This window comes from Aulostomus chinensis, chromosome 17 (genome assembly GCF_037954235.1).
Source record: "Aulostomus chinensis isolate RoL2024-O1b breed Wild chromosome 17, RoL_Achi_v1.0, whole genome shotgun sequence".
Lineage (NCBI taxonomy): Eukaryota > Metazoa > Chordata > Actinopteri > Syngnathiformes > Aulostomidae > Aulostomus > Aulostomus chinensis.
This window is the reverse complement of record NC_141336.1, coordinates 17,833,027-17,845,590: the sequence shown is the minus strand read 5'-3', so window position 1 is coordinate 17,845,590 and position 12,564 is coordinate 17,833,027. Positions and strand designations below refer to the sequence as shown.

Below are 12,564 nucleotides of genomic sequence, written 5' to 3'. Positions count from 1 at the left end.
GACTAGACCAACCTGCTGGACAAATGAATGTGAAAATAGAGTGATTCAATGTCAACATAAAGCTTTTTAAAATGTAAAAAAAGAAGGGACAGCTATCAGAATCTTGCGGATGTTAAGGATAATTACAGAAAAATGACAGACTTTTGGAGGAAAGTTACAAAGCCGGTGGAACGAGAGACAGACAGTCTGTGTTTGGCAAATGATGAAGAGTATTAATGGGATTTTAACAGTGGTATGGGTACCCTGCCTGAAGTCATGGCAAAAACAGAAAAACAAAACAAAATATATCAGTGAAAAGTAAAGAGATGCTGGAAAAAAATGTTTAAAATTCTTACGTCAGATGATAGCGCAAGGAAAAAAGGCAGAAACACTGAGGAAAAGTTTTTTTTTTATTTGTTCCTAGAGTTCTGATTTGATGATACATATGCCGCACATGTACAAAACGTAATATGACAAATACAAGAACGTACTAAATACAATGAAGGGTTAGGAACAGGGGCTGGGCAGGCTGAGGTGCTCTGTGGGATGTTATGGAATAACTGTTTTTCTGTGCATTTTGTTGTTGTGTTTTGTTGTTTTGTGCACTTACAGTACAGGACTTGAAAAAAGACCTGGCGCTTGAGGAAATGTTCTGTATGACATCTTTTAATGTGAATTTGGGAAAATAGAAACAGCCGGGATGATGTAATAAATGCTGTGTCTGTATTTGTTACTGTGGTACCAACTCTGGAACCCATAACATTCCTTTAAATCATCCAAGATTATACAAATTCAACATTCATCCCACAAGCATTCAGAAAAACACATACTGTAGCTGTTCGAGCTGTAATTACAACGTTCACACGACTAAAACTCACTCTCCATAGAAAAGTTTTATTCTCATCCACTTCATCCGTGTCAGTCTCTTCCTAAAAGGATTGTGGGTCATCAGGAGATGGCTCAATGATATCTGCTCATCAGTCATTCACTATTTAAGCAGCTCTGGTAAGGCAAACTGTGCAAGATCCTCCTTATATGTTGCTAGGTGACAACCCGGCAGAGCAGGTGGCCGCAACGCTTGGTGGTGAAGCCATAAGGAGGCCTACTGGGCCCCGGAGACACAGCACCAACGCCACCTCCTGCAGGGGCGACCACACTGCAGTCAGAGCTCACCTCTGGGGAGAGAAGGATAGCATGGGCGTCATCAAGAAGGCGCTGAGAGGATGGAGGTGGATGTGACTCATGATGACACAGATTATAGTGATGTTGATGAACTACATAGATAATGTGTAGTCCTGGAATACCCGGGCCACTGACGCCTCTTATCAGTCAAGGGGACGTAGACCACTCCCATCAAAGCTCTCTTGAGGAAGGTGCCGTCACTCTGCCGATCGTACTGTTCTAACACCTGGGTGCCACCATCGGGGCCCACAGGGAGAACTAACCTCCCTCCTGGCTTCAGCTGCTCCAGGAGCTTCCCACAGAAGAAAAACAGGAAGTTTTCACATGATGGCTTGTCTTCTATTTTATAATTATGGTCAAAGTACCTACAGCTTTAGGAACCGTAGCTGCGGCTGCACCAACATGAATGGCATCATATGGCGCTCCCTCTGGGAACCCGAGCCTTCCGTCTCCCACTGTGGACAGACCCGTTCGTTTTATATCGCGACTGTGTAGTTTTCAATTTGCAGACGCTATGAAGGCCACTACTCCTGACTCACCTACAAGTCTGATGCGTCCTGAAGAAAGCAGTTCTGGTTCGTCATCTTGAACATTTTTGATTGACATTTGAACCAGTTCCTCAATGTGTTCAACTCCAACCACTCTACCGCCGGGTCCTATCTACACACAAGCAGGAAACACAGCTGCTGCACTCATTCGTATGTTTTGCTGTACCACTAAAATGGCACGAAATAGCATGAAAAAACACAGGTACACAAACGCTATGACATTTTTCATAAATTTGGTTCAGCTCACCTTGGTTGACTGTGCATTTACGCAATGAGAAATAGTCATTTGTATTCAGCATATAAACACATCAGTGAGGTTAAATAGTAAATAACACTTTTAAAATGTACTGTGGGAGCGTCATGTTTCAACCACTCAGTACTGTTTGTTTTCGTTCTGTTTTTAAGGTTTTGCCACCGACTACCTTACAGTAAGAACAGTGCAAAGTTTTTACGCGGTAGAACTCACCATCCTTGCAAAGCAGGCAGTGAGATATCCGCTTCCTGAACCCACATCCAGTGCTGATGCCCCTTCAGTTAATTTGTCACTGAGCAGCTCCAGGGCATGAGCGTGCTGTCATGCCAGATGTATGAGAAAACACTGAGTGAGCGATTTACTCTTTCCAAAGAAATCATTAACTTCTCATCCTGTTGCAGTTGTTTGAGTATTTGATAGCACCTGCTTTTACTCACCATGTGCGGTGCGCTGATGGTTGCTCTGTAACCTGCGATAAGAAACTCTTGTCACATTCACATTGGTTATTAAAAAAGAATGATTCCTCAAAAAGAGAAAATTCCATTAAACATCACATTGGCAGATGTCGGTTTCTGTATAAAGAATGAAGGAATTGGAAACCTATAGACTGAGGAGAGTCTGCGTAGGGATAATCTCTAGAATAGAGTCCTCTGTCTGTAGCCAGCATGGCATCAAACACTCTGTCACTGCGGATCACGCCATGATCTGTGACAGAGAAGAGGAGGCAATGGCAGTTGACCACACTGAAAAATCCAGATTATTTAAAAAAAAAAAAGAAGTCCACTTAAAGGCTGCAAACTACATTTAATTTGTAGATAACAGTTTACAACTCTAAAGTGGAATTTAATATTTTATTGCATTTAATATTGTATGACAATGTTTGAGTAACTTCTTGGAAAATATTATTAAAATTAATAGATACTATGGACATGTGGTCATTTAGCTTGAAAATGATTGTTTTAGTTCTTCAAGAAACATACAGCATTCAAGAAATACTTCAGTTTCCTTGTTATACAAAATAAATGAGGCATTTTATGGACAGTTTTAAAACTGTTTTCCCCCTCAGACATCACAAAGTAGGTAAGTCTAAACATTCACTTAGTCAAATTCATCCGAGCCAAACACGATCAGGATGTTACCCTTGAGCCTGCTTATGAGCTCCGGGTGTGTTTTGCCGCTGGACATCCATGCCATGGTCCGGGAAAACAGCACACCCATGGGGACAGCCACAAGTACCAGCCGCAGCGGTGCTCGCATCTCCTAAACTGGATCTCCCTGTAGTGACATGATGGTCAGCGCTCGTAAACCTGAGTGCATCACACACATATCCGGCTCTAGTACACCGGGGTCGGTAGGGATCCTCCATCGCTATTTGTTTGCACCACCACCACCACCACCACCACCCCCCCCCCCCCCAACAAAAAAAATAAATAGATAAAGACGTGTCAAAATATCCACATAATAAATATTGGCAGTCAGAAGAAATACGGCTGTCCTTTCTCTAGGTTTAAGTACTAGCTAACGTTACATTCTAAACAGGCATAATGAACGAATAATTACTGACACTGATACAAGTTGTTAAATCTGGCAACACTGGAAAATAAAACAATTCAACAGAGGTCAGCGTTTACCTGGCTAGCTTGTCACTGTGCTCCATTGACTTCCTGCCACCCTCCGCAGCGACAGCAGCGGCTGACCAATTAGATGCTGCTTTTCCATCAGGATCCAATCACATCTCAAAATATTTTGATGGGCGGTTATTCTGTCCAATCACCTATCACAAAATAAGGAAATGGGCTGTCGTTCATTAAAGACCGTGCAGAATGGATCTATGGATACAGTTAGCTAGCGAGGCTAATCTCTGATCTTTAAAATCATAAATTAGAGGAATTAACTGACAAACCTTTCACACAGGTAAGCGATTTGATCAAGCTAGTGAGTTACTGCAATGGCGGACCGTTTGGAATGCAGTAACATGTTAAACAATGTAGGTTCAGCAAAGTATGTTGATGAGAGTTAAAATAGAGTGATGAAGTTTAACGTTAGATTAAACTCACATTCGGGGCATATGCTAGTTTGACGGTTACGCATTCATCTGAATGTTTCTAGTGCACTTCAGTTTGATGCTTCCGAAATAGCAACGCGATTAACAAAAGCACGCTAACGGATGTTGACATCTGTTCATTCAGTGACCGCGACAGTATGATTGACGACTTCGAGAATCAGGAGGTTCGAACCAGCGGGGAATTGTGGTCTGAAATCTGCTCCAGCCTGCCAGAGATGAAAGCAGAGGCCACTCCTGACAACAACACCGAGTTTCAAGACTCCTTCCAGCCTACAGCACAAGTGCAGGTCAATGTGCAATCAAACGGGACCACAAACAAGACTTCTCCCAGCTCTGGATGGGAACCCATGGAAGATTCTGAGATCTACATAGCAAGTCTAGGTAGTGTACTCCTCCCCACTTCTCTTAACCAAGACCTCCCCAGTAGCAATAATGGAGATTATATGGATGACAGGCCTCAAAAATCTATCAACATGAATCTGCTTGCTTTACTTGTTCCAATATGCAATGGCATATTCCCTAAGTATTTACTGTGAGGGTGGTAAACACTGCGAATAATAACAGAGGAATAACACACAGTGGGGCATCAGTTCGTCTTGACTGGAACAACTCACTCTCTCAGTGAGACTTTATTGGACACCAATTGATTTATACACACACGTCATGTGTAATCTATAGTGCATCTTATTGGCTGTTATCATTGTTCAAAAGTAAATACCTGCTTCAACATAGGTTTGCCTCTTTAACAATACAAAATTGAACCATCCATCCATTTTCATCTGCTTAGCCAGCGGCTACGGGCAAAAGGCGGAGGACCCTGGACAGGTCACCTGTCCATCGCAGGGCCAACACATACAGACAGACAACCATTCACACTCACAGTCACACCTACAGTCAATTTAGAGTATCAATCAGCCTCGTCCCCTCTTGATGTCTTTGGATGGTGGAAAGATGCAGGAGTACCAGAGAGAACCCACACAGGAACAGGGAGAACATGCAGACTCACACAGAAAGATTCTTGCTGTGAGGCGACACTGCTAACCACTGCACCACCGTGCAGCCACAAAATGAAATAATTTCACTGATACAATTGAGGGCATATTTACAACAAATATGTGTATTTATAGACGTCTAATCTTAGCTGTTTAAATAACGTTAATATACGTCTATTCATAGAAAATTCACAATACGAATTTAAATAACCGCTAATATACGTGTATTTATTCTTCTTCATCGGCCTGTCCATTGAATGTGGGCCACTTGCTCTTCCTTACGTTCTCCACCTCAGTAGCTCCGTGTAGCGCGCCGTTTGCTCGGCTCATCGATGTTAGCTTGCTACTGTAGCTCTTGCGGTAACTGCCGCAGTTCCCCTTGTATTACACATGTACTCCATGCAAACTGTCTTATCCGTCGTAGCCTGGGCCCATAACCTGTTGGTAGGCTCTATTCTCTTCCAGCGGAGATGGATGGCTCTTGTTTGATAAGAGTCATACTAATTACTCTCACTGGAGCTCTATGGAGAAAAACATCGGGCTTTTATTCTTCACTCGACAAGGCAAAAGACAAACTCGACAGTGGTAACTACAACAAACTAAAAATCACACTACAGAAGCACAGTCATACACATAACGTGTCCTACTTCAACATAGACTTTAAATAACAACTAATATATATCTATTTATAGACGTCTAATCGATGTCTATTTTTAGACGTCTCATGTTAGAGGTTTAAATAACCGCTAATATACTTCTTTTTTTTTTAATAATATGTACTTCTATTCATCGACTTCTGTTAGCAGAGTAAGTTTGTGTCGCGATTCTTGCACGTGTACCCAGTGCTATGACATTACAACATCAGTCAAAATTGCAATGCATGATGATGTCAACTTGTAAATGTTTTTGCTCCAGAGAATCGACTGAAGAAACTGAAGGGCCAGTCCAGTGACGTGACCTCCAGGGACATGCTGCGCTCCTTGTCTCAGGCCAAGAAAGAATGCTGGGATAGATTCCTGCACGATGCACAGACCTCTGAGCTTTTCCAAGGTGGCGACATGGATGAGAGGTATTATGAGATTATGCTGTCACACAAGCACACTGTGACGGACTTGGACATGATAATTAGGGTGGGGGAGGGCTTCTATTCTCAATTTACTGCCTCGTCAGCCAGCTGCTAACTTCATTAACGAGGCTTTTTGTTGTTTATTCTTTAATGAATTAGAAAAAAATGTATCTGAAAAGTGTTACATGATCATATTGCACTTTTTGAAACTTGCCGCAGTGTTGAGAATTGCACAGTTGAGGTACACCAGATATTGTACATTTCTCAAGCTAAACCATAATTAAAATCTTCATGACTTTAACACATCAGACAACATCCATCCAATTTCTTCCGCTTATTCTGTTAAGGGTCGCGGGGGGGGGGGGGGGGCAGCCTTCAGGCGAGAGGCGGGGTTCACCCTGGACGGGTCACCAGTCCATCACAGGGCCAACACATAGAGACGAACAACCATTCACACTCACAGTCACACCTACAGTCAATTTAGAGTATCAATCAGCCTCGTCCCCTCTTGATGTCTTTGGACTGTGGGAGGAAGCTGGAGTACCAGAGAGAACCCACACAGGAACAGGGAGAACATGCAGACTCCAGAAAGTCTGACAGAAAGATCCTGTGCTCGAGCCGGGGCTTGAACCTGGAACCTTCTTGCTGTGAGGCAACAGCGCTAACCACTGCACCAAGTGCCACCCACACCAGACAACATGTACTTGAAAAACAAGTGAAACATCACTTCAATAAGCTTGAAATAAAACTCCTCCTGACCCCAAAAGCCTTGATATTTTATGTTCCTGCCTTCCCAGTGCTCTCGAACACTTCAAGAGGTGGTTGATCCCTGAGAAGGTGGCTATCAGCGCAGAAGAACTGGAATATCTCCTGAGGCCGTCGCAGAGCAAGGAATCGGCTGAACCAAACCAAACAGACAATGTCGAGGACACAGAAGAGGAGAGACACAACCCCGAGGAAGAGGAGGACAATCACAGCCCAGAGAAATGAGAGCATTAAAATTGGAGCGGTGAAAGAAGAACTAATGTGGTGTTCAGTCAAAGCCACATTTTGGCCAAAGTTTTCGTTATCAGTGGTCAAAGACGCCTAAAACCATCTTCTAGATCCCTGACTGTTGAGTATTTGTTCAGTCACGTGTGTTACATTCCTACTGTTTATCCCTCCGACTAAATCACACCATATAATCAGTTAAGCTCATAAAGAACTTGAAATTACTCCTGTTTGTCTTTTAGCCAAATTAACTTTAAAGTCTGTGAGGTCTGTCATTAAAAAAAAAAAGCTGTATACTTTAAAATAATCATTTGCGAATGATAACAGAGGACCACTTGCAGTATCCCGTTGTATAATTAGACTCATGTAGACGTAACGATGCATTACTTTACAGAGACATTATTTTTCTGTTGAGTGATATTACTCTATTTTTGCCATGTTGATTTTACGTATGATGTTTTACCTGTGATTCAATAAAAACAAGCTGAGAATTAAGTGTTCATTTCTTCCATTCTGGGGCACAAATTTAGAGCGACATTTGAAAAATGATATATCTAATGACCAGAAGGCTGTGGGATTTGTGGATATTTTCAAGAATCCCGCAGGTTTTTCTTGCCATTTTTAGGTAAAGGGTAAATCCATTAAAATGAAGGCAATAATTGTTTGTGTGACAAGGGCTAATCTGCTTTGTTAATATAGCCCCAATTTAACAATAACACAGTAGAAAATCATCCACCGACATCCCCTGAATGAGTGAAAAATTAAATGAACCTGTTCACCTCCATAGTTTGGTCTCTGCTGGAGCCGGGCCATAAGGGCTCTCAGAATAAATCATTTCAGGTGTCATAGAAGATGATAGTTCAGATGATTCAAATTCCAGTTGTCCTTCTGATGTACCGTCTCTAACCAGTCTGGGGGCAGCGAGGCTCAAAGACACCCTCCATCCGAACAGCAGCTTCACTGATCTCAGACCAGAATTCACTTTAAACAACTGGTCCAGTAAAGCAGCCGGCGGGATGACAGCGACCGTGAGATAATGAAGGAGCCGAAGATTAAAGAGCGAGACTCACAGAGGTGATGCAGTCAGACCGATGAGAGCTGAGACTTGATCATCCAAGGACCCATCTGGGATCCTCCTCAGCTCCTACCAGAGGAGGTCTTTCCATCATCTATCATTGGAACCCTAAATAATCTGTCCTTCCCTGTTCATTCAGTTGACTTCGACCTAATGTGCCTTGCGCATACGTCATCATACATAAAAATGACATGACGCCGGCTTATCACTCATGAAACTCAGTTTAATTTGTATGTATGCTTGTGGAGAGCACAGATAACGTTGTATCCACGTCGATCACTTCATCCACCTGTGACCAGGGTCATGCAAAAACTACCGGGCACAGAATTTGATGCAGGGTGTGGCACGGACCAATAAGAATTGCATGTTGGGTCATGACATATTTAAGATCATTTAATAGAAAAAAAATTAAAATTTTGCACTTAGAATTTCTGCATCAATGGCATTTAATAGAACGGCGCAGGAATGAGTCCTAAAACCTGGAAAGAAGTTCGCCTCGTTGAACATCTGGTTCCCTTGTTGAGGGTGGATGGGATTTTAATGTTTTGTTCTATGATTTAAAATACGACAGTAAATATAGCCCTTGTGAAAATGGCAAAATTTCTAACCAGTGGCTGAACAAGACTGCAGAGGTAGTTGAGTAGTTGTAGTTTAGTCATAGCATAGCTTTGTCCTTCTAACGATTGCATTTATATTTCAAAAATCATGAAAGCAATGCTCATTTGTGTAAATTATGTCCCTGAACAAAACATGGAAGTCTCATTCATTTGCTACAGAGCTTAATATCAGCAAAAAAACAAACAAAATCAATGCAAAAATATCGCACTGGTTGAGGAAAATAAGCCATCCCTGTGACTCTGTCCTAATGACGCAGTATAGAAACATTGCAGTGATCTTACAGGAAATAAAGAAAATACCATAAAAGAGGTAAAGGTTATTATAAATTCAGAGGGAAAATAGGTCGCTGAGGAATTTCATAACACTTACTCATTGGAAAAGTAAAATAACACAGAGGGAGACTGAAAAATAACTAAAAAGCCATGTTGGAGGTGACTCATTCCTATTAACATGGATTGAGCACCTTGAGAGGGAGAGAAAGTGCCAAGCTCTTTATTCTGAAGCCGAGGGGCTGCGGCGCACAGCGGGGGGACTCCCTGCAGACCGACCACACTAGCAGATGCTGGACTGGTGTTGTTAAAAGGTCTCCTGATCTCTCCTGAGGTACTTTCTCACTTTAGCTCTCTCTCTCTCCCTCTCTCTTGATCTAATCCTGTGAAATATCTGAGTAGATCCATTTAAACGTGTGTCCTTTTCCAAATGCATCTTATTCTAATCTTATTTGAAAGTGTAGTTTTGCGTGAATCGGGGATTGTTCGCTTTTCTGCATCGGACTTTATAATTCCGTCTTCAGGTCAAAAGTGTGTTTTTCTTTTTGGGATGTTTGAGTTTCACCTTGTCAAATAATGTGTTTGACAATGTAAGTCTGTAAATTTTCTCTCTGTGTTCGTTGAAAATCTAATTTGGAGAGATGCTCATCAGATCAGATATTGTGACATCATCACATGTATTTGGGAAACTGATCCTGGTCCAAAATTCAAGCATAGAAAATATTTGTGTATTCATGTCATGTGGAGTTTTTAATGTGGGAGAAGAGCAGGAAGTGTTTTAAGGAATTTAATGCGGTAGTTCTAATTGTTTCCCAGTAATATATTGGTTTGCCCTCATGCATATATGGAAGGGACCTTCGACAAAAAAGGAAAAATTCGTATAATTTAGTAAGAGAAATAACAATGGGATAATGCAGTCATAGTCTTTCTACACCAAAAGGTAGTGAATTGAAAGGAATTTTATTACTTTTAACTAAAAATGTGCCATTTTTTTCACAATCAGGCTCATCTGACAGGATGTGTTTGGTAGAAAGTGGTTGTTTTCGCACATCAGACAAAATCATTGCTTTTCTATGAAGAAAACAGATCATCTTACCTTGCGAGACTCAAGGAGGTCTTCGGTGAGGAGTTTTAGATCGATGCTGTACCCCCCCCCCCCAAAAAAAAGCCTTTAAAAACCCTTTTAAAAAAATACAATGAATCTGATCAACATATAGTGCCACACAGAGAGGATTTGTTTTTGTTCAGCAGTGATTTAAGCTGATTTCAGCAAATAGTAGAATGCATGTGATGTTCAGGATCACGATCTTCAAGATTTCTATTTGATTTAAAATTGTACACTGATAGTTGCACATTGCTGGGAGCTCAACTCATAAGCATCGCACTGATGATTGAGGGATGTTTATGGGAAGAGGGAGAGACAGAGACAGAGACAGAGAGAGAGAGAATGGATGTTGTAGGACCGGGAAGATGGAAGGGATTCAGAGGCTGGCAGAAATCAAAGTGTAGCGTGAGGGGGAGTAGAGGAGGATCAGATGGAGCTGAGATGGATAAAAGTAAAGAAATGCTCTCATTGTTATGGGCCATACTGTATAAACCCTTCTACAGCTTCTTAATTGGACTGATGGTTGAGGTTCGTTTGAAGATGATTACTCATTAGTCCGTATTATGTGACTCAGTCGTCCTTGATGCTGTGTATTTTGTTCTCAGAAATATGTGTCTGATACGTGCAGTGAAAGCTTAATGTTGACGGTTTTGTGTTGCATGCAGCTATGGACTGGAAAGAGTCTTCAAACCAATCCAAGATGAACTCTTCTCCTTCTTCTCTGTCAGACTCTTTATCCTCCTTCTACTGTTGTAACTGTTCCCATCCCTTCCTCTCCACCGCTCCGCTCTCTGCTCCTTCCTTCTCTGGGTTGGACCTTCTCTTTGACCTGAAGCTCCTCTTCATCCCGCTCTACTCTGCTGTGGTGCTGATCGCCGGTTCCGGCAACCTGCTACTGCTCTGTTTCATCTGGGACAACAAGAAAAGTCACAACACCACAAATTTCCTCATCAGCAACCTGGCCTTGGTTGATCTGGTCATGTGCATCTTCTGCATCCCCTTGACAGCCTCCTATGCTTTTGATAAGCGAGGATGGGTATTTGGAGGTCATATGTGCCATTTCGTCACGGTCATGCAGTCTGCGGCGGTCTATGCAGCTGTTCTGTCTCTTATGGCCATCGCTGTGGATCGTTACGTTGTCGTGGCTTATCCCATTCGCAAAAGAGCAGGTTGCCAGTTCTGCTGGGGTCTGGTGATCCTGATCTGGCTGTCCTCTCTGGCTTTATCCACCCCCACGGCGCTGCATACGGTCCATCTGGACCTGCAGGCAGCAGGACTTCACATGGCTGTGTGTGAGGAGTTCTGGGATGGCGAAGAGCGAGGGCGCCTCATCTACTCCTGTTTCATTCTATTTTTCACTTATTTCGTTCCACTTGCGGCTTTTTCTACATCGTATTGTGCTATAACCTGCCAGCTGAAGCAGAGGACCACGGCAGGCTTGACAGCATGTCCTGAACACAGATCTGCTCGCGCCACGTGGAGAGGACGGAGGAGGAGGACTTTCTGTCTGCTGCTGGTGTCGGTCCTCTGTTTCGCCTTCTCCTGGCTCCCCTTACAGGTTAATACCATGGCTGATAGTGATTCATGCGGTGGCCCCTGAGGGGAAAGAAAACACTTCAGAAAAAACAAAACTATTTCAGGAAATATGATGTTTCAGGAAAAAAAAAAAAAAAAGGGAAGCTTTTCAGAAAGCAAAAATTTTTGTAAACGCATCTTAGAATTATGGTTCTATTGATATGAGTAAAAAAGCTGTATTTTGCCCCTCAGGGTCCATGTACATGAATATGTGAAAAATGAATAAATGGATGAATAGTTCAATGTATACAGGAAAGGATGGCTTATAAAATTTAATTGTATGAGTTATGGTAAAAAAAAAAAAAAAAAGGAATTAGAGCCAGCAGAGAGTTAGCTTAGCATAAAGAAATAGCTGCCATTGCTCCGTACGTACGTCACATTACGTCACATTTATTTAATCTTTTCAAAAACAAGCACAACTGAGAGATATTGCTTCACTTAAACTCATTCATCTACAGTGTAGCCGAAGAGGAAGAAAGTTAGCTTAGCTCTACCTTACACAGAACAAGGCTAGCTGACTAGCTTCTAGCAGTAACAGCTTATTGTTTACATGACATTTTCTCCTAGCAAGCATGCAAAATTCTCTCCTCAATGAAGAGAAAAATTCTCCTAAATATTTCTACAAAGATCTAAAGAGTTGACTGCTTTCACGTAACTTTTCAGGTGGTGAATCTGATCCGGGATCTGGACACAGACTTTTCCATCTTGGGGAAGAATTATGTAAACATCATCCAGGTGTCGAGTCACCTGTGCGCCATGAGCTCCGCCTGCTACAATCCTTTTATTTATGCTTCACTACACAAAAAGTTCCTGTCTTACGTGTGCCGCCATTTTTTCCGGCAGAGGA

The 12,564-nt window shown here is 42.2% G+C and overlaps 3 protein-coding genes across 5 annotated transcripts in view; 2 read left to right on the top strand and 1 right to left on the bottom strand.

Annotated features, from left to right (window-relative positions):
• Positions 1-376: 376 nt before the first annotated feature.
• On the bottom strand, positions 377-3,774 carry pcmtl (l-isoaspartyl protein carboxyl methyltransferase, like). 3 transcript variants are annotated; one of them, XM_086182982.1, is made up of 9 exons: positions 3,594-3,769; positions 3,102-3,269; positions 2,563-2,667; positions 2,400-2,431; positions 2,176-2,280; positions 1,701-1,821; positions 1,531-1,616; positions 1,284-1,453; positions 378-1,154 (listed from the first exon to the last, which is right to left on the bottom strand). In XM_086182982.1, exons 2-9 carry the CDS (start codon positions 3,217-3,219, stop codon positions 1,142-1,144), a joined length of 750 nt encoding a protein of 249 aa, XP_086039108.1. In that variant the 5' UTR covers positions 3,220-3,269; positions 3,594-3,769; the 3' UTR covers positions 378-1,141. The 3 variants fall into 3 exon arrangements, with proteins under 3 accessions (XP_086039109.1, XP_086039108.1, XP_086039106.1); XM_086182980.1 differs by having other exon boundaries at positions 3,102-3,237; positions 3,594-3,767; XM_086182983.1 differs by lacking the exon at positions 2,563-2,667 and having other exon boundaries at positions 377-1,154; positions 3,102-3,237; positions 3,594-3,774.
• ccdc32 (coiled-coil domain containing 32) lies at positions 3,753-7,566 on the top strand. The gene is made up of 4 exons (XM_086182984.1): positions 3,753-3,876; positions 4,152-4,408; positions 5,935-6,088; positions 6,883-7,566. The coding sequence occupies exons 2-4, from the start codon at positions 4,165-4,167 to the stop codon at positions 7,073-7,075; spliced, it is 591 nt and encodes a 196-aa protein (XP_086039110.1). The 5' UTR covers positions 3,753-3,876; positions 4,152-4,164; the 3' UTR covers positions 7,076-7,566.
• A 3,243-nt stretch (positions 7,567-10,809) lies between these two features.
• The window catches only part of prlh2r (prolactin releasing hormone 2 receptor), a 2,428-nt gene continuing 673 nt past the window's right edge, over positions 10,810-12,564 (top strand). Inside the window, exons 1-2 of the mRNA XM_086181956.1 lie at positions 10,810-11,700; positions 12,381-12,564. The exon at positions 12,381-12,564 is cut by the window's right edge and continues 28 nt beyond it. Of these exons, the coding sequence (XP_086038082.1) occupies positions 10,810-11,700; positions 12,381-12,564 (1,075 nt within the window). The remainder of the gene's footprint in view (positions 11,701-12,380) is intronic.